The 14205-nt window shown below is 40.1% G+C and overlaps 1 protein-coding gene across 1 annotated transcript in view; it reads right to left on the bottom strand.

Annotated features, from left to right (window-relative positions):
- Window positions 1-1124: 1124 nt before the first annotated feature.
- FHIP2A (FHF complex subunit HOOK interacting protein 2A) overlaps window positions 1125-14205 on the bottom strand; it is a 37640-nt gene continuing 24559 nt past the window's right edge. The window contains exons 13-17 of the mRNA XM_047073490.1: window positions 13367-13457; window positions 9946-10089; window positions 5297-5437; window positions 4544-4647; window positions 1125-4446 (exon numbers count right to left, since the gene is read on the bottom strand). Of these exons, the coding sequence (XP_046929446.1) occupies window positions 4341-4446; window positions 4544-4647; window positions 5297-5437; window positions 9946-10089; window positions 13367-13457 (586 nt within the window). The 3' untranslated portion in view covers window positions 1125-4340. The remainder of the gene's footprint in view (window positions 4447-4543; window positions 4648-5296; window positions 5438-9945; window positions 10090-13366; window positions 13458-14205) is intronic.

The following is a 14205-nucleotide window of genomic DNA, read 5'->3' as shown; positions in this document are numbered from 1 at the left end:
AGTGTAGGTAAAACAGACTTAGGTGAGTGTCCCTGATATGGATAGTGGGGTATAGATCTAGTAACATCAAAAGCCAGCTTCCTAAGAGCGAGGGCCATGAGAAACAACGTCTCCGCAACTAAAAGTTCTTCCATTTCTTCCATCCATGGCTCCTTCGGCATCAAACTTTCATGCATTGGCTGCTTCTACCTGCTCATTTTTTTCCTGATAAAGAGTATGAGTCACTCCTATAAAATTTCAACTTAAACAACTTTACATGAATTCTTTAAAGTCCCTTGAGATTAGTTTTCCAGATGAAACACTGCAAATTTCCTAATGAATGGCAGTCTGAACCAGGTTTTTGGTCTAGGGATTGGATCGTGCATTCCTCCAATGCAGTTTTCCTTTAAAGCAGCTCAAAGCAAGGAGGGTAGTTTCAAGTCTTCGATGCCTAAACTTACCTCACTACATCCTCTCAACCTGCTATCCTCTCTGTGTCCTTCTAAAACTATTTTCAGTAACATTGGCTACAAAGAATCCTGGGTAGGTGGGATTAATAATCCCATTTTTCTCTCGCTGGCTGTGCCGTGTAGTACATGTTTCTTTCAGTTTCCAACTACAGCAATTTGGCAAAAATTCAAACGGATGGAATAAGCCTAGAGTCTAATGGTCTCAGATGTCAGGGAAAAAGTTTTTATATGTGTTACAAATATATTAAGATTACTTATAATGAATTGTTTCTCCAAGACTTGTATAAACATCCCTTCCTTTGCAGACGTGATTATCAAGGAGCTGGGTGGAGGATATACACTTGGGGGGGATTTTTCAAGCTATACATTCCCCCTCCTCAAACATTCTGATTCTATCCCTTCTTGTTCTCTCCTAGGAATCAATGCTATAGTGACCCATTAACTGGTGTGTGTGTGTGTGTGTGTGCACGAGCGCGCGTGTTAAGAGAGCTCTACGCCCAGCGTGGGGCTTGAACTCATCACCTTGAGATCGAGAGTCACATCCTCCACTGATTTAGCCAGCCAGGCGCCCCAAGATGTGTCATATCCTTTTGTGTGTTACGAGTGATTGTTTCAGACTTAACAGTGAATAAAATGTTTTCAATTAGAATTCTATAAAAATATAAGACACTTTGCTTAAATTACATTATTTATTTTTAGATTATCCCTCTTAGTCCTGCATGCATCATCAGCACAAAAAGTTGAACTTGATCACAACCTCCTTTTGAAGAGATAGTAGGTACACGATCACCATCTGAAGACTTTTTCTTCATAGGTGGCCCAAGAATTCCAGGCCATGGTAACACTGTCAGTAACCTACACAATGTTTGATAGAAAAATTTACCAAATATCCTTTGTTTAATGTAAACAAGGCAGGAGGCCAAACAGAGCATTACAGTAACACTATTTTTACAGGGCCCAGAAATATGATTATCTATCATGTTTTAACACATCGAGTGTCTCAATGACATGCATATTTTGATTAATTGTAAAACCCAAAATATAACTACCATATAACTTGTTGTTTTTTCACTTCACTGCAACTTGTCAATGCCTGTGAACTTCATAATTAAATGGTAGTTATATATTAATGCAATAATTTATGGAAATATGTCACCCTGAATTACAAAGTAATTCCATAATTTGTGCCCTGTAAAATGAAGTGTAACAATCTTTACACTAGCAACAGTGTAAGCAAGCTAAGGATTTGGTCCTTTTATATATATATATATATATACACATATATATATATACACACACACATATATATATGTACACATGTACACACACATAATGTACAATTAAACCAAAGAGCTATGAACCCTCTCACAGCTTCCATATTGCACAGATACATTATGAAAACGTTACAGAGTTATAATGGGAGTACTACATGATAACTGCCTAAGGACAAATCTGAGTTCTATCAAGTAAAGAACGTGGCTCATTACTAAAAATGAAATCAAAGACTCTCCTGTTAGAAGGTTAAAAGAAAACGTGCACACCCATTTCTATTGATATGAAGCAAGGCTAATGTTCGGCTTGGAACCTGCTACGGCGATCGGCTGTGAAGGTGGTACTTTCCACCCAGCACAGTGCATTTGAGTCACTGGTTTGCAAGCACTGAGTAACAGAGATATTTGGCTTCCACAAGACGGTACGAAAAAGACTAGGGACGTAGCACATTGTTTCACTGACAAATCCAGCTCCCTGGGAGAACTGGCTGGCTCGAGGTCTGTCTGAACTAAATACCAAGAAGAAAGAAGGAAAAGAAACTTAGGAGAGAGACAACTTACACCTTAAGCTTTAGCTGACTACAGATCAAAATCATTACAATAACTTAGGAAAACAATTATGTTTTAAGAAGCAACACACACACACGAGTTAAAGCTTTTTTGAGCTTGGTGTCATATATTCGCTATAAGGTCCCATTGTGAAATCAAGAATAAAGTAGTATTTGGCTTTAGAGGTAATAGCATCGCTATTACATCCACTGAACACTATGAAAACATCAAGAAATATCTAGTATCTCTTCATGCCTTATTTTCAATAAACCTACATCAAAGTAGACTACAACTATGTCTAAAAACAGAGATGCTGCAGTGTTCCTTCGCGGGGGCTGGTCAATAAACACGGGGAACTGAACAACGCTTTCCCATCATTAAAAAACCATTTGAAGAAAATCACGCACAAAGTGACTATCTCCCACTTTTGCTTTTCCTTGTTTTCCTTAATAAATGTGCTTAGACTGAGCTAACAGAGATCTGCATTAAATTAGAAATGTCGTCGTCTCGGTTTAACAGGGGTAAGCATTCTAGAGCCAAGAATATTCGTAATCTTTTGAGATTCTGCTCTTAATAAATAGCCAAAACTAACTAGAAAATAAATCAGAAACACAAAGACAACAAAATTAGCAGGAGGGGTAAAACATGCTTGGATGCACATGCCACGTGATGTTGTGTATGCAAACGTGCTCCATAAAACAACTTGTTACAAGGAGCAGGGACGGCTCCTTCCAGGCTGGGAAGCCTGACAGTCCACTCCCTCAAAGTATCAGTAAACAGAAAGATAAAGAGCAAAGTGCTGCTGCTTAACATTTCAGGAAGAGGAGGAGGAGAGCAAGAAGAGGAAATGAAAAGCCGTATTTGAGTGATAAGCATCACTTAAAAGAACAGAAAGCGGATTAGCGAACACCATTTTGTAAATCAAGTATAAGCATGCTGTGCACAGCGCAGCCTTACTGAACTGGTCCTTCATATATACCCAATTTACCCAAATTCTTTAACATGTAAACAGGACACGCTGGTTTTCTTTTGAAATCTCTTTAGAATCATTTAAAGCGAAAGACGGAACAAAATGAAAAAATAAATGTAAACACTGAGGAGGCCACTGGCATTTTGATTGCTGCCTAAGAGTTATCAGTCAGTTCCCACCTATGTAGTTCAGTAAGAAATCAAATTACAAAGCAATTTTATAAAGCAACTTTCAGAGAGGGATAGATAGAAGGAGAAAAAAAAGTTCTCAACCCCATGTATGTTAATTAGCCTAAAAAATACTATTTTAGCAAACATTACCAATGGTGAGCACAAATTCAACATTGTTGCAAAAATGACACGCGTTGAATACACTGGGACCCATACGTGAAAATCAATCGCTAACATGGCTATGTGCACAAAAGAGTAAAAGAACGTTTCTTTAAAAAATATATATATTATATTAATCAAGAATTTCTTCATCATATTAAATTGTTATTCTTAGAAAAGCTGAGGAAAGTTAATGGTGCTCTACACATTTTTATCTCCTAATATTAACTCAACTCACTCGATGGTTCCTGAATTGTATTTTTTCTCATCTACAGTTTTTTTATTTTTCATATTTTGTTTGATAAGAATTCTGACCTTAAAAAGTTATAAAATCAGTTTTGTTTTGTTTTGTTTTGTTGCTACTTATTAATCCAAAAGAATAGAAGCATTTGAGTCCCAGAGTCAAAATGCCTTGCTACCTTAAAGGATATTAAAATAACAGAAATATCTTCAAAGTCGTGACATCAGAAATTTTGCAGCTTTTCACACAGGCATTAGAGATGCTTATTTCCTGAAGTTCCTTTGATTGTATCCTGGATTCAAGGATGTGCCATCTTATATAGAGAACCATCACGGTAACGCCAATGAAAACAACATTATACAACATTTCACTAAGAATGTCCACTCCATGTGTTCTTAAAGGTTCTGTCCAACTTATAGCAGTGCTTCATTTAAAAAGGCTTTTTTATCCTCTCGGCTGGGTGCAGCTGAGTCTTTTTTTGATGAAACGTGTACTGCAGTTCTGCTCCCTCTGTTCTTTGGAGGATGCTATTTACGGGGTGGAGGAAGCGTGGTATTTCACAAACGCGATGGCCGCCAGCTCCTTACAGAACTCCTCTAGCACGATCACACCCTCCAGCAATGTGATGTGGTCAATACTGGGGAAAGGAAAGCAAGCAAGCAATCAAATCGTATCAGCAGATGATGAAGTTTTGGTGAAATTTTTAGATAAAAACATGTAAAACGCTGGCTTACATAGGGCCTTCAGGTTCCAAACCAAGCAATCGCTTTCTGACTAACAGAAGCTTGGGAGTAAAGTCTTGAATACGCTGGATTCTAACCATGAGGTCTCCAACAACCTGCATCAGAGACAAAATGAACTGAGTTCTTGAGGTCAACTACCTAGGGTTTTTCAGGATTAAAAAACTGCCTATTACTCGATTTCCTATTACTAAATAAAAAACGTCACCTCTCACTATTCACATAACCGTCTTTGGCAAAGGAGTCCTATCTGTTCCCTAAAATATAAAAGTTACACATGGGGCCCCTGGGTGGCTCAGTCGGTTGAGCATCCGACTCTTGATTTTGGCTCAGGTCATGGTCTCTCAGTTCGTGAGACTGAGCCCTACGTCGTCAGGCTCTGCACTGAGAGCACAGAGTCCACTAGGGATTCTCCCATTCTCTCTCTCTCTACCCCTCCCTGGCTCATGCCCTCTCTCTCTCTCTCTCTCTCTCTCTCAAAATAAACAAACTTTAAAAGAAAAATTTAAAAATTTTAAAAAAGTTACATGTATTATTGAAAAGAATAAACTGTCTTTTTTCCTCCACACACCATCGTACAACAATGACTTCTAGACGGCAGATGTAAAATCTTTTCCATCATGTGACACTAATGACATACAATGATAAGTCATGTTAATGGACATGTTGACCACGTCTATTAATCATCCAGATGTTAAGTGGACAGGTTTGCCAATCCTAGAGACTATAACAAAACTAAGAACTCACCCTGACGATTACGGAGAAGAGGGATCTACAGCCAGAAGCAAGGTTTACATAAGGATCCAAAAGGTACTCGTGTATGTGTGGATGAGGGAAGAGAGAAAGTCTAGATAACACGGAAGTGACTTGTAAATTTACATCATATGGCTGTGGAGAGGTAAAAAAAAAACAAACAAAGACATTTGACATTGTTTATACACGTATATATACCTGAGCACTTCATTCACCATTTCAATTGGTCTTTTCAAGAAAGGAAAATATCCCATCTTATTCCTCCCTCCAATGAAAACAGTCATTAAGATCTTTTAAAATACGGTAGGCTCATTTTAGAAGCGATACTCTTCATCTTTTAGATTACTCAACTACCACCAATGATCAAGAGCCTGTACACAATAAAATAAAGCCATATGCATCACCAGCCCAGAACCTTCTGGGCAGAAGGGAAGTATTTGGGGACAGAAATGACCACCAGAAGCCTCACAGCGAATGAGAAGGTTCAAAACGGTGATTACAGACAAGGACCATCTCCTTTATCACAAGAGCATTAACTCTCCCCAAATAATTATACATCTGTGTACAGTTCCTCATCCATTTTTTATATGTAGTATCACAATTTTACTTGAATTTGATTTTTTAAAATTTTTAATCTGTTTCCTCCTCATAGAAGATGGCTTGGAGGTGCTTTACAAAGTGCATCAAAATCAAAGAAAAGGGCACACTGTACAAAAACGGTTGCTGTTACCGTCTCTAGAACTTTCAACAGAAGTCTTGCTCCTTCCAGTTTCCTTCTAGGCAGCCAAAGGAAACTGAGTGGCTGAGACAAAACTGGCTTCCGTGGGAGGGCTGGGGGCGAGCGAGGGACACACGCCAAGCCCGGGGAAAGGAAAAGGGATTCAGGACGAGTGAATGTTAACCACGGAATCTGCCTGTTTCGCTCCCATTCACTGAGCGGACGCTAAGCGCCTGACACAACGAACACCAACTAAGAAGGGAACATCTGGCATTCGGAGGACAACAAGTGTGAGGGCATAGTGCCAGAAGACAGCAGAGTGCCTTCACATGAAAAAAGACCTCAAGTCCTGTGTTGTGAGTCCAACTGTACCATTTTTGTTTTTAAACACGAGATCCACGAACATGGATTTTCTGAAAGGGCAGAAAACTATCCCTAAGTCTCTCTTATTCACAACTGGGCCTCAAGCAAGATAAATGAAGGGAGATACAATTCCTAGGGAAGGGGAGTTTGGAAAGCATATTCTCCGACTTGATAATATCTGCAACAGAACAGCCTCCAGGACTCAATTCATAAGGAACAATGAACTCCCATTAAATTGTGTTTGAGGCACAAAGGAAACATTTTTGCAAATCCTTAGAAGAATGCATTTGTAAAGCATGTGAACAAAATCCCTTAAAATACAACTTAAGTACAGTTTGGGATGTGACTTGTTTCAGGTAGTTCAGGTTTTTAGGTCACAAATTCTTCCATTTATAGGAGCTTAAATAAATAAGTCAAAATTTGGCTTTCGGCAAGGTTGGAAATTGCCACTTAAACTTTGTATTTTCTTCATAAGGTGTTACTTTGGTTTTTAGCTTTGCCTGAACAAGAACCTATGTCCTACGTTGTTTAAGACGTTTAAGGCTGACTGAGATTATATTTTAACGTGAAAATGAAAACAAATCTCAGCTACATAGAAACTTACCTCTGAAATGGTCTCTACTTCACAATGGTAATAACTTTAAAACAAGTTGGCCTTTTTTCTTTAATACAAATATCCCTTTTTGGGGTTAGTAGAAGTGTTTATACCTATTTTGGACCTCTTTTCTACTTTGTACAGCATTCACCTGAAATGAAAGCTGGCCAGATTTTTCTGACAGGTCAAATGGGCTTGGTGCGTCTTTGCGCTCACGTTACATACAAAGCTGGAATTTTAGGACAATACACTTTGGACTTAAAAGCATACTGATGACAAAAAAAGAAAAAAGAAAGAAAGGCGGCATACTGAGGTTACCAGCAAACTCAGTCTCAACCCTTCTACTAAAAGGATAAACTGGGGCGCCTAGGTGGGTCAGTCGGTTAAGCATCCAATTCCTGATATTGGCTGAGGTCGGGAGATCAAGCCCCAAGTCGGGCCGTACGTGGGGCTCTGCGTGGAGTGTGGAGTCTGTTTGGGATTCTCTCTCTCCCTCTCTCTCTCTGCCCCACCTCTGCTCACACTCTCTCCTTCAAAATAAATAAATAAACTTTTCAAAATTAAAATTAAATAATAATTTTAAATTAAATAAAATTAAAAAAATAAAAGGCTAAATTTACCGACAACCAAAACAATACTGTTTAGTCAAGTTTAAAGTTTTCTTATTTAAATTTTTACTTCTCTTTATTTTTAAAGTTTACTTATTTATTTTGAGAGAGCGAGCATGAAGGAGCGGGCATGAGAGGGGCAGTGGCACAGAGAGAGGGAGAGAGAATTGCAAGCAGGTTCTGCCCTGAGCCTGAGGTTGGGTCCAATCTTTAGAACCGTGAGATCATGATCTGAGCTGAAATCGAGAGTTGGACACTCAGCCGAATGAGCCACCCAGGCAGCCTCTATCTCAATAATTTAATAGCTTCTGAAACTTCTAAAAACTCGTGTATTTAACAAGGCTTTGTATTTTTTAAAGTATTAAATTGTTTTTTTCATTCAGTTTTTACAAGCAAATCTAAGTAGGAGGTGATGGCAAACAATACCAGCTTCGCCTTAGAAGAAGGAAATGTGACACGTGGCTCAGTTACCCAAGACGAAACCCTTCCCTGTCAGGGCAGAGAGAAGCTGAGCCTCCCTACATTCGGGTGTTCTTTACGTTCCGCTCATGGACCTCGGCATTTTGCTATCTTTATAAAATCATCACAAACGATACTAAATGTGTTACAGAGTACTTTTTAAAAATTAACATTGTGACAACACAATAGTACCAACAATACTTGAGTGTAATTGAACATGCAGAAACTAGCTACTTTACGAATTAGCTGCAGTCAACGTTTAATCCCAGACTGGTGAGCCCCGCCCTAGCAGAGATGTACACTAAGAAAATTACAAGCGAAACATCACCCTCAGCGAAAACACATTCAAAAAAGAAAGAAAATGAAACGAAACCAAGCACGCTTGGCACGCCGGGGCTCATGATTATCTCTGAGATCTGACTGCATCATGTTCTCACCAAAAAAGGCTTGGAAAAACCACTCGTTTAAAGACAAAAGGCTTGAGGCTGTGCCCCGCAGCGTAGGAGCTTAAGTCACACGAACTGAAACTAGGGATTCCTCCCTGACAAAATTCGAGCAGAAGTCTGTCCTGCCTATCATTCAGGGTTCCGGAAGAATGGTGGAGACAGGGTGGATGAACCGGTTCTGCACAGTGATGTGCGACCCGCTGAAATAAGAAAAACTCTGCGGCATTTCAGGATATTTTGTCTCCGAATACCCTTTTATATCGGCACTCTGCAAACTAAAGGGAAAAATACCCAAGATCCAGAGAAAGCCTAGCAAACCAGCTCAAACACCACAACGAACTGATAAACCCGGCTTGCTACCCAGGAGGCTTACGCAGCCATCATGCAAACAGCACACCCACCAGATCTGGACTGAACAACCGACCCACCAAACCCGAGAAATACAGCACTTGCTATTAAGAGGTTAAAAGAAAAAAGGACTTACTCTATCTCTTTACTGATTACTACCAGAAACAGTCCTGTCTGAAGTGGAACCCAGTGAAATACTTCTTAAATTATAATTTCTTTATTTGGCTTTCTGGTTATTGAGGACAGCCTGCCTATGGAGTAAATTTCTTTTATTAACTCCCTCTGCTCACATAAATATTTAACTAAAATGCTGAAAAAGAACAACTACTTTAATATACAATTTTAAATTAGTTCCAAATTGGTGAAGTCAATTTCTGTGTTAAGGCAAGTACCATGCCAGGTGGTTTTATTTCAAGCGTACATCCCAGAGTGTAAGGCATTTCAAAGCTGCATCATCACTTTGTTCATTTTTCAAGGAGGGAGGGACGGAGGGAGGGACGGAGGGAGGGACGGAGGGAGGGAGGGGTTCCATAATCCCAAATTCATTTCTCCTGGCCGTCAGCGAGACAGAGCAACAGACCAGAGGATGCTAGTTTTTTATCTACCTTGGAATAAGTAAATTTACCTTTTTAATTTCACCTCCCCCTTCTGAAAATGAGTCTTATTCCTAAGTCCTTTGTCTGAAGAAGCGGTTTCATCTAATATTGTTCCGTAATTTTAATGAGACCAGAGTGCTGGAGATTCAATTTGAAATGACATTTAAGGTCTTCTGAATTGAAGGTTGACTCAATCTGTATCTGTACTAACTATACTAAAAGGCTTTCTAAGTTCATCGTAAAAGGAAAGCACTCTAATCACCTCCAAAATGTGTTAAGGATATTAAGACAACAGCCTATAATGAGAAGGGAAATATAGAATTTGACAACAGCCGTCAGGCCAAATGAAGGCTTTGAACATAACAAATGCATCAGAAATGCACTGGTTGTTGCCAGCTGAGCTTCACGAAAACAGAACTACTTTATTAAAGATCTAAACTAAGACTAGAGATGAATCCACGGTGAATAGTAACAAAACAATATGACAATTAATATTTTAAAGCTTATTACCTGATCGAGAATTCTTCCCATTCTGTCAAATAAAACTTTCAAAAAATGACCTTCAAAGAAAGTAGCTTCTAAATTGCACTTTTCCAATGCTTTTGGAGACCCAGGCCACTCCCATCTTAAGCAGATAGCACAGTAGTCCCGGAACTAGGGAAAAGCATTTGCATCATTAAAGAACAAACCGAAACAAATGGGAGATTAAACAGAAAGTATTTCCTCACAGAGGCATGTAAATATCCACCTGCGTGCCCAGCGTTCCCTGTGAGGCGCCCGTGGGAGAGGGAGGGAGAGATGACTTGGGTGACAACACCGTCACTAGAAGCACAGGTAAGACTATAACACCTGTACCAACATATGCTGATGAATAAATAGCATGTGTTTTCCTTTAGAGGAACGTAACTCTTTACTTATTTTTAATCACAGATTTAGAGAATATTTAAAAAGCAAAGTAAGTCCTAGCCACATTTTGAAATTGATTTGGAAACGTTGCATGCAAACGGATGAACAGATGTACGTTATCGGAGAAGGCAGGCTTGGCTTTCCCATGGCGCACCTACAGGGGGCGCGCTGTCACAGGACACATCAGTGCTGCGTGGAGCGTGCTCTGCAAGTGGTTTGCTACCCTCGCAGTGAAAAGGAGCTCAAAACCCAGAGTAAGCATTTAGACACCTTTATTGGGGGCGCCTGGGTGGCTCAGTCGGTTATGCATCTGACTTCAGCTAAGGTCATTATCTCCCAGCTCGTGGGTTAGAACCCAGCGTCGGGCGGACAGCTCAGAGCCTGGAACCTGCTTCCGATTCTGTGTCTCCCTCTCTCTCTGCCCCTCCCCCCCTCACGTTCTGTGTCTCTCTCTCTCAAAAATAAATAAACATTAAGAAAAATTAAAAAAAAAAAAAACCTTTATTGCATTTAACTGAGTAACTGTTATGTCTGTTGAACATAAAATAATCAGGGCTGGTAGTTTATGTTTTTTCTTTTCACCTTTTTACCAAAGTGTTGGTAAATAGGCTGGAAATAATAAGGAACTGGCCCTTCACTCCTCAGTTTACCACTGGGATAAACAACATGGATTTTCATAAGCATAAGATCTCACATAATACAAATAAATTTGAAAAGTCTTCCCCAATATACAATTTACTTAAGTTTAAACAAAAGACATTGAGAGCATAGTTTTCTTCCCCATTCTTTCACTTTTCAGATTCTCCTTATTCAATAAAGCGACATTACTTTGACCTCTCTAGTTTGGAAATTACCTGAATTTGAAACAAAACATGTCCTCACCATGAAGCACTAACTTTGATTTTTAAAAGAAAAACATATTTAAAACCACCAAAAAGAGGGGCGCCTGGGTGGCGCAGTCGGTTAAGCGCCCGACTTCAGCCAGGTCACGATCTCGCGGTCCGTGAGTTCGAGCCCCGCGTCAGGCTCTGGGCTGATGGCTCAGAGCCTGGAGCCTGTTTCCGATTCTGTGTCTCCCTCTCTCTCTGCCCCTCCCCCGTTCATGCTCTGTCTCTCTCTGTCCCAAAAATAAATAAACGTTGAAAAAAAATTAAAAAAAAAAAAAAAAAAAAAAACCACCAAAAAGCCAGCTTCTTCAGTATATTGTGAGTTTTAACTGATTTGGCTTTCAACAGACCATTTTCTATCCTTAACCACTCACCAATATTTAATTAAGCATTTTTCCATTAACATATCTGAAATTCTGACCTAGACAGCAATAGTTTAAAAATTGTTGATCTCTCTTGTCTGTTTTCTAGCACTTCTGAAATAATCCTAATAAGTGCATTTGTAGAAAATGGAAATGAAACTTCACAGAAAGAATATAAAAGCAGTTTAAACTTCCAGGGGATACTACTGAGATTGGGACCACTATTGTATTGCCTTTACTTTCTCGTTCATGAAAGTGCTAGCTTGATGTGAAATATTGGGGTTCAGAAGCAAACAGTCAAGAAGAATTCTTGAGACATCTTTGGTACAAAGAGGTGTTTTATTAACGCATGGGGACAGGACCTGTGGGCAGAAAGGCTGCACTGGGGTTGTGAGGAGTGACTGATTCTATACTTTCAAGTTGGGAGGGGGTCAGGGACAGCGTTAAGTCTCTAAGGAATTTGGAAGCAAGGTTTCCAGGACCTTGAGGGGGCTAGCTGTTGTTAGGAAAAGGTCATTTACTACTGTCTAAGAGTAAAAGTTTAGTCATGAGACCCTTCAGATATATATTAGCGGGCCATATGTTTGGAGGATGATTGCTAACATATATTCTTGGGGGGCAGAGATAAAGGAAGTTTCTACAAGGATTTTTATAGAAGACTTACAGGATCCTGGAGGTTGGGATGAGGTTAAGCTGAGACCGCCTTTTGCCCCTAGCAAAGGGTCAACATCAAGGCAGCTGGGTTCCTAGAGGAAGGTCACTCTGCCTGTCTCAAGGACCTGCCGATGGGCTAGTAAGGGAGTTTACTTTTTTTTCTGTATTTCTGTCGTCTTTGTTCTCCACATCACTAGCTACAGAATTACTCTAGTTACTCAAGCAGTAATGTGGACTTGCATTCAGGCTTAAAGTACTGTGAATTAACTATAGGTGCATGCAAATTAATTATACATAACAGCACACTTCAATCTCAAGGATTTAAATGAAAATTAAATGTGCATTGTTCTGACTTGAGACTTCTCAAAACCGGGAATTCTGTGAAATGCTAGAGAGGGAAGAAGACTGACAGAAGGCTGTTTAGTTCACTTCTTCACAGATGACCTCTGAGAGAGTCCTTCCAGACAGGCAGAGAAATCCCGCGCAGGGGCAGGGCATGAGGGGGCGGGCACTTGTAAATAAATAACGGTGTGGGTGAGAACAGAGGTGGAGAGGGGGTCAGGGCAGTGCCTGTGGAATGAGAGCAAGGGTGGGTGGTAGATACAAACATTTAAAAGTTATGTTTTGGATCAGCAGGGAAGAGGATTGGGGGGAGATACGATTTGAAGTATAGAAAGAAAGAAAAGAAAAGGAAGGAGGGGTGAGAGATAGAGGGGAAGGGGAAAGTGGGGGGGAGAGAAAGACACAGGAGAAGGGGAAAGTGGGGGGAGGAAGACATAGGGGAAGGGGAAAGTGGGGAGAGAAAGAGAAGGGTGGGGACGGGGGCGGGGAGAGAAAGAGAAGGGTGGGGACAGAGGGGGAGGGAGACACAGGAAAGGGAGAAAGGGGGAAAGGCAGAGGGATGGGGGGGGAGGGAAGCAAACATAAAGAAAGAAATCTTGGGACAGAGACACAGTGAGTAAAAGGCATAGTAAGGTCACCTGCCGGAAGTTAATGTAGCAGAGGGAGTTCAGGTCTTGCAGAGAAAGGGAAACCTCTGGAGAAATGACTGTGGGTAACAGGACAAGGTGTGTATATACACTCTTACTAGATTTCATGTCCAAAAATAACTACCTCACTTACCTGCCTATGAGCATCTCGGAGGTAGGTGTCATATCCAGTGCCCTCGACATGGTAGGATGATTTTGCTTCATCGGGTACCAGACAGAGAAAACTTCAACGAAAAAAGCCACAAGCAGTAACATAAATACTCTGACAATTCAATATCTTTATGTCTTAAACTATCGAGTGATATCTTCAGTTGAGCCAAACACTGATGCAAATGGAAACCCGAAAAACAAAATGACATAGGCATAAGTACTTAATCTTGAATCGGTTTTACTGATTACTCTTTCATTATCTCAAAGGTTTTATTTAAAAATCACTCATTTCACTTAAAGTAGAAGGAAGCCTAAGACGACAACTTCTTTCTACATTACAGCACAATGAGAGACCGCCGTTATCTGCTCATCTCAGGAAACCGGCTTCGAAGTAATTGAACCGAAGATTTTTATGCACCCTAATTTTACATCTTGAGCCACAGGCAATCTCTCTAAAGTCACCTGCCAGAACCAGGCATAGCAGTGACAGCACTGCAAAGGCAGAAAGAGAACATCGCCACAGAAAGCGCACTTAAAAAAAAAAGGTAAAAACCACAGTATCAAAAAGGTAGAGTCCTAGGCTTAGTGTAGGTCAGTACACGTGTACTAAGTACAATCTGTCAAACCGGAAATTCCCCCTGTTGTTCCAACTGGGAATTACTTACAATGATTATTATTAAAACAAAGTAGGGTACTCTGAAGGTTTACTTAACCACTATTGTTTTTGTCTCTATATTCAGACAGCTCTTCTCTTCTGCTATTGACTGTTGCCCCTAGGCTGTCACTTGCTACATAAACATGACAAAAAGCTGATATAATCTT

The sequence above is a fragment of the Lynx rufus genome, unplaced genomic scaffold, assembly GCF_022079265.1.
Source record: "Lynx rufus isolate CCGP_SWC_20201006 ecotype Redwood Valley unplaced genomic scaffold, mLynRuf1.p SCAF_11, whole genome shotgun sequence".
Taxonomy (NCBI): Eukaryota; Metazoa; Chordata; class Mammalia; order Carnivora; family Felidae; genus Lynx; species Lynx rufus.
Note: the sequence above shows the minus strand (reverse complement) of the source record. Positions and strands in the feature narration are given on the sequence as shown.